We start from the raw sequence: 13,170 nt of genomic DNA on the forward strand, positions 1-13,170 counted from the left end.
CTTAAAACTTTCACAAAGTGGAAAATATGCCATGTCATATGGAAATAAATGAAAATGACTCTATTTTCCACAGCCAGAATTAGAAAAATTAATTCTAAATTATATGCTTCAATATAGAGTTAAATTATCAATCTTAATTATCAAAAGTTAAATTATCAATCAGGTGTGAATTTAAAATAAATAACACGGAAAATTTTTAAGCTAAATTTTGCCCCTCCCATTGTTAGGCATGTTTTAGAAACACTGGAAAGGAAGCTGGCAGAGGAATATGTGGAGTCCAAACAGCGTCCAGCTGGTCTTTTCTTACCGTCTCTCAAGTGCTGCTTGGACTTGCTGGTCACACTTTCTGTCCCACAGTCTACTTCTCTGTCTTAAGCCACACCACTTCACTAGAACTGATCAGTCAAGGTCAACAGAGGCCTCTCATCAAATCCATTGGCCAATGCTCAGACCTTGCTTTGCTCAACCTCTCAAGTTCATCTCTCCTTTTAACTTCATGTTCATTACGTTCCCCAGAAGCATACCACCTGACTTTCTTTCTACCTTATGAACTGATCTTCCCCCAGCTCCTGAGCTGGTTCCTTCATCTTCTGCTGACCTTTGTATTCCATCTTCCCTTTTCTGCTGGCCAAGAGCATGATTATTAGCTTTCATGTCTTTCCTACACTCACTACAAGGAATCCAATAGTCGTACACACTATCTCCATACTGATGATGCATAAGCTTTTACATTCATTTTTAATTCAACATATCAGTTGTGCATTGGACTTTGGACAGTCAATTGATAACTCATCAGATCCACCTGGGCACTTAATACACATCACAAAAAGAACCTATTCAAAACAGAACTCTTCTTGGTTCCAACTCTTGGTATGTCCATCTACCAAAACTCCATAATTCTACCTCATACTTCAGTCCTCCCCAACAAAGAGAACCTTGATTTCTATTAGCCCTAGAACATACACAGTCCATGTAGCTAAAGGTCAGTTATGCACTGGAGACAAGAAGAACTTAGCAAAGCATGTGGAAGTCACATATTTTGTACATAAATATCTCCTGAAAATTAACAGGAAAGAGGCAAAATCTGGTAGAAAGTAGCAGGCACATGAGATAGCAATACAGAGAAGAAGAAAACTAAACACCCAGTAAACAAGTGAAAGTATGTTCTCACTATTTTTCAGGGAATACATGTTAATACAAAATTATACATCATTTTACTTTCAGCTAGACATAAATTTATAAGAGAAAGAATAATTATCCACTACAAGTGAAAAGGAGGACAGTGAATTGTACATATTGCTAGTTAGAATATTTGTTTTAGCGTTTTAAAAAACTATCTTATAATCATCCTTTATTAATTAAAATATAAATATCCTTTGACTTAAAATTCTCATTTCTGAGACTTTATCTCAGAAGTAAAAGAGCATTTACTGTGAGACTCGTAAGCAGATATCAATTCATCATTACATAGTCCAAAGCAACGTGAATGAAGGAAAAAATAAACAATATAATCATATATAATTACAGCTACAAATAATAAGCATGATAATATAGGCTGGATAATTTACAAAAAATAGTATGATGTTTGATTACAAATATGTTTTAGAAAACTCAGATTCTTGCATCAGTTTCAAATGTACACAGGATATTATTCTATTTGGTTAGGCTTCATTTTAAATGTTTGACATGACGAATGAAATAACTGCAATGAAAAATGGGACAAAATGATTCAAAACAACGACTTATAATTTTATCTATGAATTTTTAACACAATGTCAAATATGTGAAACTCATTATTCATTGAATGGATGAGTCAATAAATCAATAATCATTTCTCCAACTTCCCTAACTTGCTGGTAAACTCTGAGATAAGATGACAGGGCAAAGTTCATAAATATCAGTGTCTTGAAAGTGATAAACTTCAACATCTTCTCAAATTGTTAAGAATGGGATGGAGACAGTACATTAGGATTTTCCATAAGATTTGTGTGTGTGTGTGTGTGTGTGTGTGTGGTACTGGGGATCGAACCCAGGGCCTTGTGCTTGCAAGGCAAGCACTCTACCAACTGAGCTATCTCCCCAGCCCTCCATAAGATTCTTTTGGAGAAAGCCTTCCTGGGAATCTTCAAAAAGCAACAGAAGTGAATGAAGCCAAGCCAAGCCAGGAAAGGAACTATTTGCTACAAGTGTCATTTGTATAATAAAGATGAAATTCATGTTTTCATGAGTCTTCTAAGTGTAGATTCAGTTTCAGATATGGTAAAATTGATTTCTATCTTCTGAATTTCTCCTGTGTGGCCTTCAGCTAAATTCTTAGTCTGTCTTATCTCATGGCCTCCCTATACTATTTCTACTTATAATTTAAATTCACATATTTTATGAAAAAGAAAGTCATAGTTCACATTTGTGATGATGACGATGATTTTTTTATTTGACAAATTTTGTAATGCTGATGTCAGCTGAAGTCATGAAGCATTTTTCTGTGCTGCAAAAACAAATCTGACTCATTTTCCCTCCTACCAAGTTGTCTGAAATGGCATTTTTGGGAAGAAAACATGAAATAGTGATTATAATACCTCCTTTCCTTAAACCTCACAAAGAAATGAAATAGGAAGAAGAGAAATTATTTTTAGGAATGACTTTGGAATAGTGATCATAGAAGTTACAAATCCAAGAATTCCTAAAGAAATACACTGATTCATCCATATCCAGAATACACTAAAGGAATTTATGATTAGGACAGAAAAGATTGAGTAAAATCTCCAAGTTTCCCACGATTGGTACTATGATAGAAGGACTGAGTTTCATCAGCTTATGTTCTCTTGAGTTCCTGAATGAAGCTCTGACTCCTTGGAGATTTGAGATTGAGTTTTGATTCTTTCGGAATTGTCTTCATTAGGAGGTATTCCTGATTCCATGGAACTGGGAGGTGAAGAAATTTCCTGCAAAACAAAACATTAGTCTTTAAGAATAAGATCACCATCTCCTCCCCACATCCCTTCCTGTTACCATTAAGCCATCAGCAATAATATTCATCCAACTTATTACTACTGTGCTAAACCCTGAATAAAGATTATTTGCACAGTCTTCAGAACAAATATCAGAAGAGAATGAAAATAGTATTTTTATTTAGAAGTTAGGATGCCTAAAATCTAAGAAAGAATATGTGATTTTTCCTGGGCCATATAGCTGAAGAATCACAAATTAAAAGAAAATAATTATTCTTTAACCACCCACCCCACCTCCTCCATTATATATCATCCACTTATCAGGGAAAACATTCAACCTTTGGTTTTTTGGGATTGGCTCATTTCACTTAGCATGATATCCTCCAATTCCATCTATTTATCTGCAAATGCCATAATATTATTCTTTTTATGGCTGAATAATATTCCATTGTGTATATACACCACATTTTCTTTATCTATTCATCTGATGAAGGGCATCTAGATTGGTTCCACAAACTAGCTATTGTGAATTGAGCTCCTATAAACATTGATGTGGCTGCAATTCTATAGTATGCTAATTTTAAGTCCTTTAGGTATAAACTGAGGAGTGGGATAACTGGGTCAAAAGGGGGTCCATTCCAAGTTTTCTGAGGATTCTCCACACTGCTTTTCAGAGTGGCTGCACCAATTTGCAACTCCACCAGCTATGTAAAAGTGTGCCTTTTTCCTCACATCCACGCCAACATCTATTATTGTTTGTGAGAAATGTTAGATTATGTAGAGGGAAATGAGAGGAAGTGGGGTATGAAAAATGGTGGAATGAGACAGACATCATTATCCTATGTACATGTATGATTACACAAATGTTATGAATCTACATCGTGCACAACCATAGACACAAAATGATGTACCCCTTTTGTGTACAATGAATCAAAATGCAGTCTGTAAAAAATTTTAAAAAGGAAATAATCAAAATTAATTCCAGCTGCAGAAAAAGGCATTCTCTTATATATTAAATATGTTGTTTCCTTTTGCATTTGAATTATTTTCTGTATTTCATTCCATCTTGAACAATGATACAGTGTTTAATTCCAGGAACCTCAAGAATCATTGCCACATCAGTTTCTTTCCAATTCTGCTGGAAACACCTTCAACCATAGAGAGCAGTCAGCAGGCCAGGCAACTTATCAGTCATTGAAACAAACCCACCTCTCTTGAATCACAGCAGTTTCCTTTGCACCACATGATTGAGATAGACATATTTATGCCCAGTTCCAGCAAAGTGAAGATCAGCATTAGAGACACCAGGCCCTAGGGAAGATGGTACCTCACATCAAACACAGCGGAAACAGGCAGAGGAAAAACCCTCAGCAGGAAACCAGACTGCAGTGTCTCCTTCCCACAAAATGGAATAAAGTGAATCCCAAGTGAGATTTAAGACACAGACACATAAACTCTCAATCTCAATCAAAGGAACATTCTCCTTGGGGAGATAGAGGTGCACAATTTCTATATAAACCCAAGTGAACTAGTCATGGAACAGAGAGACCACAAAGGCAAAATTCTGACACTATTATTAATATTGATCAGTTTGAAAAGAAGTAACCTAAGGAGATGAGTAGGTAGTTTAAGAAAATGGAGAAAAGTGATCCCTCCTCTGTTTTATCAATAGTAGCTCATAGAGGCTTGGGCATTTACATGATCCTTAGAAACTAAAGCAAAAAGCTGGTATTAAAAAAAAAAGTAAACACATTGGTTTGCTAGTGATCTTTGTACATCACTGAGGCACCTAAAAGAAATACAATTCCAAAACTTCTCTAGAGGAAAAATGCCACTATATCCACAGAAAAACTCAGGGAAACATAAACTTAGATAATTAAACATTTAATAAAGAAAATGAAGACATGGAATTCTATGACTAGGTCAGAAAGCAGGAGGATCAGGGATGCGTAAATAATAATTTGGAGATCATTGGGTTGCCTTTGACAAACCTGAAGGACAATATTAATTTCTAAGTTGACCTCAAAAGAGAATACCTAAACACAGACCAAAAAAATAATGTGACAGTCTATGAACAAACTCCCCTGTCAAAACATCATACTCTGATAAACTCAGAGGGTCATCACTCAAAACTTTTCAGATGGTGGAGAAAAGTTGTGTGTCTCCCAAGTTTGCCTTATTAAGCAGAGATATATGAGATAAATTTTTAAAAAACATTTATCTCTAGGGAACGTAAGAGAATTAATCATAATGTTAATAATACTCTAACATGATGTGCTAAGTACTGTTTTCATTGCTTTTCCAATATTAATTTATTTCATTCTTACACTAAACCTATGGTACTATTATTATTCTCATTTTAAAAGTGAGAAAACTAAAATACCAAGGTTATTTAACTTTTCCTTCATTACAGAGTTTATAGGCAGCAAAGACAAATTTTAAATCAAGGTAGCACAGGATATGACATATTGTTTTCTTTACATTTTGAAATGTTTAAGATATTTTATATAATTAAACATAGTTTTAAATGCATACATTTGATGAGGAACCCAGGTACAGGCATAAGTCCGGAGACAGTGAAGATGGACAACTCTTCAAGGACAGGTTATTCACAACTAGATGTATTGAGAGAAAAACGATTCCGACTAAGGCAATTGTAGCACTGGCGATGTTCATCCCAAAACTGTTTTGCATCTAAGGAGGAAAAATAATTTTCCATTAATATGTGTGGCCATCCTTTATCCCCCCTGGCAAAAAAATTATTTCTCCAAATATTGATTGAATGCTGTTTACCCGCCCAATAACATTCTAGATGCAGGACAAACTTGGATGAACAAAATCCCCCACCACCCATGGAGCTATGTGCTAGGAATAAAGACAAAGGAAACCGGGAACATTCCAACAGGTACGTCATGCGGTATTTTGAAGCAGTTAAGTACTTTGTGTTAATAGAATGATGTCAGGAGAATCTGGAAATCCAGAGAAAGAGTGGAGGTCTGTGGTATTAAATGGGAATAAATGACATGTGGGGAGAGGACCAAAGAACTTGTGTTTCCCTAGATGTCCAAGAGGGTGCATGGGGATATATCCACACAGTCACAGAAACACTCAGTTCAAAGCCCCGAGGCCACAGTGCTCCAGGGAAGCAAGGTGGCCTAGGTAGTTGGAGGCAAACAAGCAAGACTAGGAAATGAAGACAGAAGATAACGGAGAGCCACATCACACAGGACCCTGTAGGTCATAAAAGAATTATGGTTCTAACTTTGAGAAAATGCAAAGTTACTCTAGAGAATTTTGAGCTAAGGAGTAATAGATTTATAGCTAATCTATCATGAAGGAAAATAGTAAAGAGGGTCATGAGCAGAACCAGCGAGCCCAGTGAGGAGACAGGATGGTAGACTGAATGTAGGGACATCAGCAGAAAGAAGAACAAAGGTCAAACTCAGACATAGCTTGGAATACAAATGGATGGATGACTCAGAACACAAACTTAGCATTGCTTAATCAGTGGCTAAAGGAATAGAATTTTTCACTCTCAGTTGCTGGAAATCCTATCCTCAAAATAATTATAATTGGTTAAATCAAATAACACTTAAAATCAGGAAGCATTTTCATCAAATATTTTGTAACCATCCCAGATATACATGTCCACAATTTATATGACTTTCAGATGACCTTCTATCTGAATGCTTTCAGAAAAGAAAATTAATTTTCTTGTGTAATAAATGACTCAGTGTGAACTGCCAACCTCTATCTTTCCACTGTTTGAAAATAATTTATTTCCTCTCCTATACGCATGGAGAAAGAGGAACCATCACTTACCAGCATTCTTGTGGGTTTTCTCCCTGCTGCAACAGACAAGGATCCTGAACTAACAAACTGAACGGGAAGTAAAGCAGATGTAGAATATTAAGTCTCAACCATGTGTTTCTGGGCCCTCTCTGAATTAGCATTTACCTAGTTTTAGTTATACCAACTTCATTTCCAAATTCATACTCTAAAATACCAAATTATACTAGATGTTGCTCGTTATTTTATACAACTAAGATTTAAAAGTAGTTCACATTTTAAATATGTTTACAACCTTTTTATTTTGTTTTATGCCTGATTTTAACAAGTTTGTGTGATTATAGACACTTTGAAAACATATATATTCTTGGTTAATGCAATACGATTTTAGTCTGCTTATGTTTATAATAAATATATGTATTTACATATTCAAGCCTTTAGAATATGATTTTCATATTCCTATCCAAGCTGCAGATAAGTGTCTGAATTATTGGACTAGATGTTCCAAAAGATATTTTATAAATCTAAGTGTTTTTATCTGGGTCCTCTCTAATTTTTAAATTAGTACTTTAATAATCCTATTTCTGTGACACTGATTTTGATACACTGAATTCTCACAATAGTTATGTTTTTCTTAACTTTTATCATTTTTTAACTCCTAAATCTCACCCTTTACCAAACCATTCCTGTGAATGGTTGAGAGAGAAGTTGCCAAAATCACGGAGAGAAAAGCTTGCTACTAATATTCAGTTCTTGGATTTGGACTGAACATGCAGGAAGCATCTGTAGATTCTGCTTCAGACAGTAAAGAAGTTATCACAGGACCCTCCTCAGCCCCTCTGTGGAGCATCTTCTCTATGTCCCCATCCCTACTCTCTCTCCTACTTCTCCTGTCACTTTGGTCTAATCACCATCAAATCTCTCCTCACCTCTTTCTTCTTCTGTAAAATGGAGATGTGCGCATCCCCGTGGTGGATGTCACCTACCTGATGGCAGCGTGGAGATAACATACAATGATACATAAAGTGGACTCAGGTACTTGCTCAGCACACAGAAAGCATTCAAATTGTTAATAATACCTAATGTTTTAACATGCATTTTTGCATTTAATTTCAGAGATTCAAAGAGAAGGTCCTCATACTCATTTTACCATCCTGGTGAGGAAAATGAAGGACAAGAACTCATATGTCTTTTCTGATGTCACACAAACAGAAAGGATCATGCAGTCAGCGCAGGACAGGGCACAGATACAGTGAGCGGGGATGGAGGGTGGGGACCAAGCTGTGGCTCTAGGTAAGGGCAGGCAGAGAGGGCACACCATAGACCTTAGACTGTGCTCTACAGCGTACCAACCAGAGAAGCTTCCAGCAATCATCAGTTTTGAATCTTAGTATTGATGATGCTTAAGTGAGAAAAAATACTCTCTTCACTGAAAAACTGGAATCAGTATCCTCTTTTCTACAGTACAGTGTGGAAATGCACCATTTAGGTAGTCAGGATTTATTATGCAGAACAAATGTGAAACCTCGGTTATCTAGAAAGAGTTCCTAGTTTCAAAATAATAATATCGTCTAAAAGTTTCAGAAATGCTAAATTCAAATTACATGTTTCAGACTGTACCCAGAAACAGTACATAATCTTTTGTCAGAATAGGAATTCTGATTTTGATCAAGAAGTAGTCAGATTAAATAAAATATTCATTTTTGTAAATAAAATATTTATTTTTATAAGTTTGCCTTTTCTTCATGTACCAATAACATGTTCTATTCACAACTTTCAATTAAATATCTGCATCTTACGTTTTATAGTCGCTGCTTTATTTTTGAAGTTCAGTTCAGAACTGAACGTAGGTAAATTGTCAAAGATCTAGCACCAGGATAAACATGCAAATAATAACGATATTAGTAAGAGTAGTAGCTATGGCTGATTAATAGTTTCTATTAGCCACTTTAAAAAATGAACCTCAGGCAAGTGATAATCAAATAACAAAGCAGAGTGAATAAATTTTAAAGATCTCCTAGGCCCCCAAAACCTTTTTCTTTCTTTCTTTCTTCTGATTACATTTTGACCCAGACTGGGGAAAAGACTTCTGATTTTCTGAGAGTCATCGAAAAGTTTCTTATCTCCTAAGCTAGGACTCCCAGCTGAACCATAAGGCAATTCAGTACTCATTTTTCATCAATTCTGTTAGTATCCATAAATCTAACATACAGATACTAAATTAATGTTTGGGACTTACATGTGCTCAGCAAATGGGATTTTTTTCATCAGAAAGAAAAGGTGCTTCTTTTCAACCTTGCTTATGTCAAAAACTATAACTCAAAACCACAGTATGTTACCTTCCAATAACCTTCAAACGACGTGTTCATGACCAAGCACACTTGCAGCTGTGGCATCTAAGAAATGATCCATAGCCAGGGGGAAGGGATACTCACAAACACAGCGCCCCACAGTGGATACCCTGTGTAGAACGTGAAGAGAAAGAAGTGCCTGAAGAGCTGGGTCAGGTACTGTGAGGAACCCAGGAACACACCCAAGGCCAGAACCACCGCTCCATTCAGGATCTGCACCGCCTGCAGGAAGGAAAACAAAAGACACAGCGCCATCTTCACTTCCTTCAGAAAGGCGAGACCATGACTTTCAGTGGTGCAAACATGGAGCCTACATTAGCTAGGCAAGAGCTTCTCCTCAGAGGTTCTTGTTCCACTCTGTCCTCATCAACTCCTGTGGCAAGACTTCATCTTTGCCTCTCCCCCTTTTCCCTTCATCCTCACAAGCCATTAAACAGCAGAAGTATAAAGCAAATGTGCTGCAGAGAGTCCAAATACCCTCCCAGTGAGCTCCCGGGTCACCAGGTGATCAAGGCAGGCGAATGTTAAGCAACAATCCACTCAGCCTTCCCCTGGACGCAGTTTTCTTAATTCGAAATATAGACTCTGAACGTGATGGAGCTCAGCCTCAGTTGTGGGGGTCAGAAGGCACCAAGGAAGACTGAGGGGCCTTGGAGTCCATCCCCCGTGGTTGGACGGGCTGCTTTCTGCCAAGAGAGAATGCCTCTCCATTGCTACTTCTCAGGTCTGACACGTCTCAGACTTCCTTCATCACTGACTTAGTGATGAGTAACTCAGAAATTCCTCCTCTGGCCATACACAAAGTTTTCCCCATGGTGTTTATTTTTCTCTCCTCTTAATTTTTAAACGGAGGCTGGCTTACCCCAAGGGCCTGTAGTACTCCCTTCTGGTGATCTTGCGTTCCCTCCAAGGGCCAGTACACAGAACTATTCACAAACACTGGTTCTGCCTGGCTGCCAGAGGCCTTCGGTGGCTCTGCCTTGTTACCTTCTCGAGAGGCCATTTGGAGTTGTTTATGGCTGTCATGGAAAAGAAATCCAAAGGCTTAAAGATTTCCCTTTTCCCGCGTGCTGATATTTTTCGATGTGTTGGAAGAGTTCCATTCTGTCCATGCATCAAAATGACGGTCCACAAATGGGGTGAGAGGGCAGAATGGCAAAGTTCATGTGGTGCTCAGCTCTACCCCACCCTATGAGGGCCATTCCACTCCAGAAACACCTTTCCCTGCAAGCTTCACCCAGGAAGCTTCGCTCTTCCAGCAGACCAAATCTCATCCTGCCCCATACTCTCAGGACGCCTCTTGGAGTCCTGGCCAGACCGGAATGAAGCACCCCTCTTGCTTGCTCTCAGATTCCCCAACTTCCTTCTCTGGCCCTTTAATCAGGTTGAGCTTCAGTTTCCAGAATACGTGGCTGAGCCTCACTTTCCTCTCATTCTGTGACTACAGTGCCTAGCTCCATGTCTGTGATGGGGTTGGCACTCATAAACTTTTGGTCCAGCTGATGTAGCCTTGCCTTAGGAATGACCCTGGGAAACATGTCTGCAAACTCTGGATCCTTTCACTGAGAACCTCATGGCAGCTCTGGAGGGAAGAAATCTAAGCATATCCTTGGGTTTAACTTTTCTAAACCATCAGGGAGAATTTTCAGTCTTCAGCTAAAACAAGTTATGTTCTACAACTCTTGGTGAACTTAGTGTTAAAAAAAATCAGAGAAATATAAGTTTCCTATAAATTTACCAATTAAGTTCACCTGTCCAGGTCTTGATGGAGCAGAAGTTGTTCTAAGGACTTTGTTCATGTTAACTAATTTAGTTCTCACAACATCCATTTGAATGGTTACTATTGTTATGACACTTTCCATTTTATAGGGTGGGAAGCTGAGGACCAGAGAGGTTAGATAACTTTCCCGGGGCCACCAGTCAGCTATTTCAAGAGTTAGGGATCAGAGCCTGGGAATCTGACTCCAGTTACACATATCATCCCTCAGAGTTTATGCTGAAACTCACTCACCAAACCCCACACAATCTTCAGGAGCATCCAGACTATTCATTCCTGTCAGAGCTGGCAGTCATTTGGACTTAACATAAATAAGGTAAGTGTGTGTGTGTGTGTGTGTGTGTGTGTGTGTGTGTGTGTGTCCATGCCCACATTTCCCAAAGAAATAGCTACATGTCTCCATTTTTTTTTTTTTATCATGGCACCAGAGTAATATTCACATTCTAAGGAGAAACCATTCTTATAGAATAAATATTCCCAAAACTCTGTAAAACAACAACAAAACACTTTATAGACATCCAAAGAGGTCATTGGAAGGCAACAGACTAGAAAGAAAGGGGAATTTCTACAGAGAGGGAACCAATGGGTTTTACCTTGGGGCTTCAGGCCTTGGCAGACTTCTTTCCTCCCAAGTCCATCTCATGGAGAGCAGGAGATGCTTAGGAATGATCCCCCCCAGTGTCTGTTCCAGAAAACAGCAGCTCTTCCTCCTCAGGCTTAACGGATTTTTCCCTTGTGCAACACTTCAGCTGAGCCAGTGAGAATGTGTCTCTGACTGACTGGAAGGTGTGCTAATCCCATGTGTGTCTGTGGCCTCTCTGACCATCAGCTTCCCCAGGGTTCAGCAATAAGTAGGAAACTTGTGTCAGGACTAACTGTCTTCTGGCTTTGAGATGTCGCTTAATACTTTGTCGGAGCAAGAAATACATGCAGAAATTGTATGCAGGTCAGTGGGAAGGGGTTGTAGAATGGAAGAAGACCAGAGTGGTTGTGTAGTAAGAAGAGATAAAACCAGACAGTAGGAGTAGATGGCAGGAGGGATGGTGGTCACTAAGGTACTTAGACTCTATCACGTGCCAGCAAAGGTACCAGGTACTTTACATGCACAACTGTATTCAGTTCTTACTAGCTTTGAGAGGTAAATTACTTTGTCCAGTGTTGTACATTAACAGTGCTAATTTAATGTAAATGCATTAAATGATCACTATGTACAAGACACTGTTCAAAAAGCTTTACTTATATAAACTCCTGCTAGCCTCACAATAGCCCATGACCTAGGTACTTCCCTTAATTCAATATTATGGAAGACAAATCTACCGCATAGAAATGTTAGCCAGCTTTCCTCTCATTTAATGAGTTACCTTAGTCCCTTTCTGCTGCTGCTGTAACACAATACCACTGACAAGGAAATTTATAAATAACAGAAGTTTACTTGGCTCATGGTTCTAGAGGCTGGGAAGCCAAGACCATGGCACTGGCTTCTGGCGAGGACCTTCATACTGCATCATCACATGGCGGAGGGCCAGTGAGCATGCACAAGAGAGAGAGGATGGAGGCCCCACTTCATCCTTTTATCAGGAATCCACACCCATGATGACTAGAACAACCACAGAAGTCATATTAGCCCCTGCCCCCAATCCTGGCAGCCTGGGTGTTGGCCTCCTAAGGCCTTGGCAACTCACCACCCTGGCTTTCCTGGGCTCAGCCCATGCCTTGGCTTTCCCAGGTTGCTGTCTCATCCCGTCTCTTATTACTGTCACAATGGCAATTAAATTTCAACGTGAGTTTGGAAGGGACCTTCAAAGCACTGCACCAGCAAAACCATGTACAAAACCCAGGTTCTCTGCAGTGTGGAGACAGAATCATGCCTGTTACCCCAGTGTGATTGTAACAACCCCTCTTTCAGTTCCAAAAGTGGTCCATCTACATGATAGATTATATACTCATCCTAAATTAACCAGTGTCCTTAAGTAGGGAGGAAGATGAGAGCCAAGGGACAAGGAATGGGGAAGTAGGCTTTGTGTGAAGATTCCAATTACAAGCGTCACAGAGGGCCACGGACAGGGCCTGAGAGGAGGGCCCAGAACAGCCGAGCCACATGAGAAGACAGCTGGAGAGGAAAACATGCTGCCGAGTGAGGGTCCCGGTTCCAGAAACCAGAGCACAAACAGGAAAGAGAAAGGGGACCAGTTTCCACAGCTGAAGGACAGGTCAGGAATGGAGACTGTGCATACGAGGCAAGCGGGGTCCAGTGTCCAGGAAAACACTACACACAGGAGCTCTGCAGTCGGACCTCAGCAGAAGC

The 13,170-nt window shown here is 39.1% G+C and overlaps 1 protein-coding gene across 2 annotated transcripts; it reads right to left on the bottom strand.

Annotated features, from left to right (window-relative positions):
* Positions 1-2,285: 2,285 nt before the first annotated feature.
* On the bottom strand, positions 2,286-11,695 carry MS4A3 (membrane spanning 4-domains A3). Of its 2 annotated transcripts, XM_079103164.1 has the most exons (7): positions 11,459-11,695; positions 9,951-10,107; positions 9,173-9,310; positions 6,771-6,827; positions 5,484-5,642; positions 4,158-4,259; positions 2,286-2,942 (listed from the first exon to the last, which is right to left on the bottom strand). In XM_079103164.1, exons 1-7 carry the CDS (start codon positions 11,506-11,508, stop codon positions 2,808-2,810), a joined length of 798 nt encoding a protein of 265 aa, XP_078959290.1. In that variant the 5' UTR covers positions 11,509-11,695; the 3' UTR covers positions 2,286-2,807. The 2 variants fall into 2 exon arrangements, with proteins under 2 accessions (XP_078959290.1, XP_078959291.1); XM_079103165.1 differs by lacking the exon at positions 4,158-4,259.
* Positions 11,696-13,170: the final 1,475 nt, after the last annotated feature.

The sequence above is a fragment of the Sciurus vulgaris genome (assembly GCF_902686455.1).
Source record: "Sciurus vulgaris genome assembly, chromosome: 11".
Classification (NCBI taxonomy): domain Eukaryota; kingdom Metazoa; phylum Chordata; class Mammalia; order Rodentia; family Sciuridae; genus Sciurus; species Sciurus vulgaris.

What these genes read in the sequence shown, in the direction of transcription:
- MS4A3 (XM_079103164.1), bottom strand. Translation starts at nt 11,508, where the DNA reads ATGAGATGGACTTGGGAGGAAAGAAGTCTGCCAAGGCCTGAAGCCCCA. An exon ending in CCAAGGCCTGAAGCCCCAAG is followed by an intron (nt 10,108 to 11,458) that starts GTAAAACCCATT and finishes TTTCCATGACAG; the next exon opens with CCATAAACAACTCCAAATGG. An exon ending in GAAAACCCACAAGAATGCTG is followed by an intron (nt 5,643 to 6,770) that starts GTAAGTGATGGT and finishes TTTCCTCCTTAG; the next exon opens with ATGCAAAACAGTTTTGGGAT.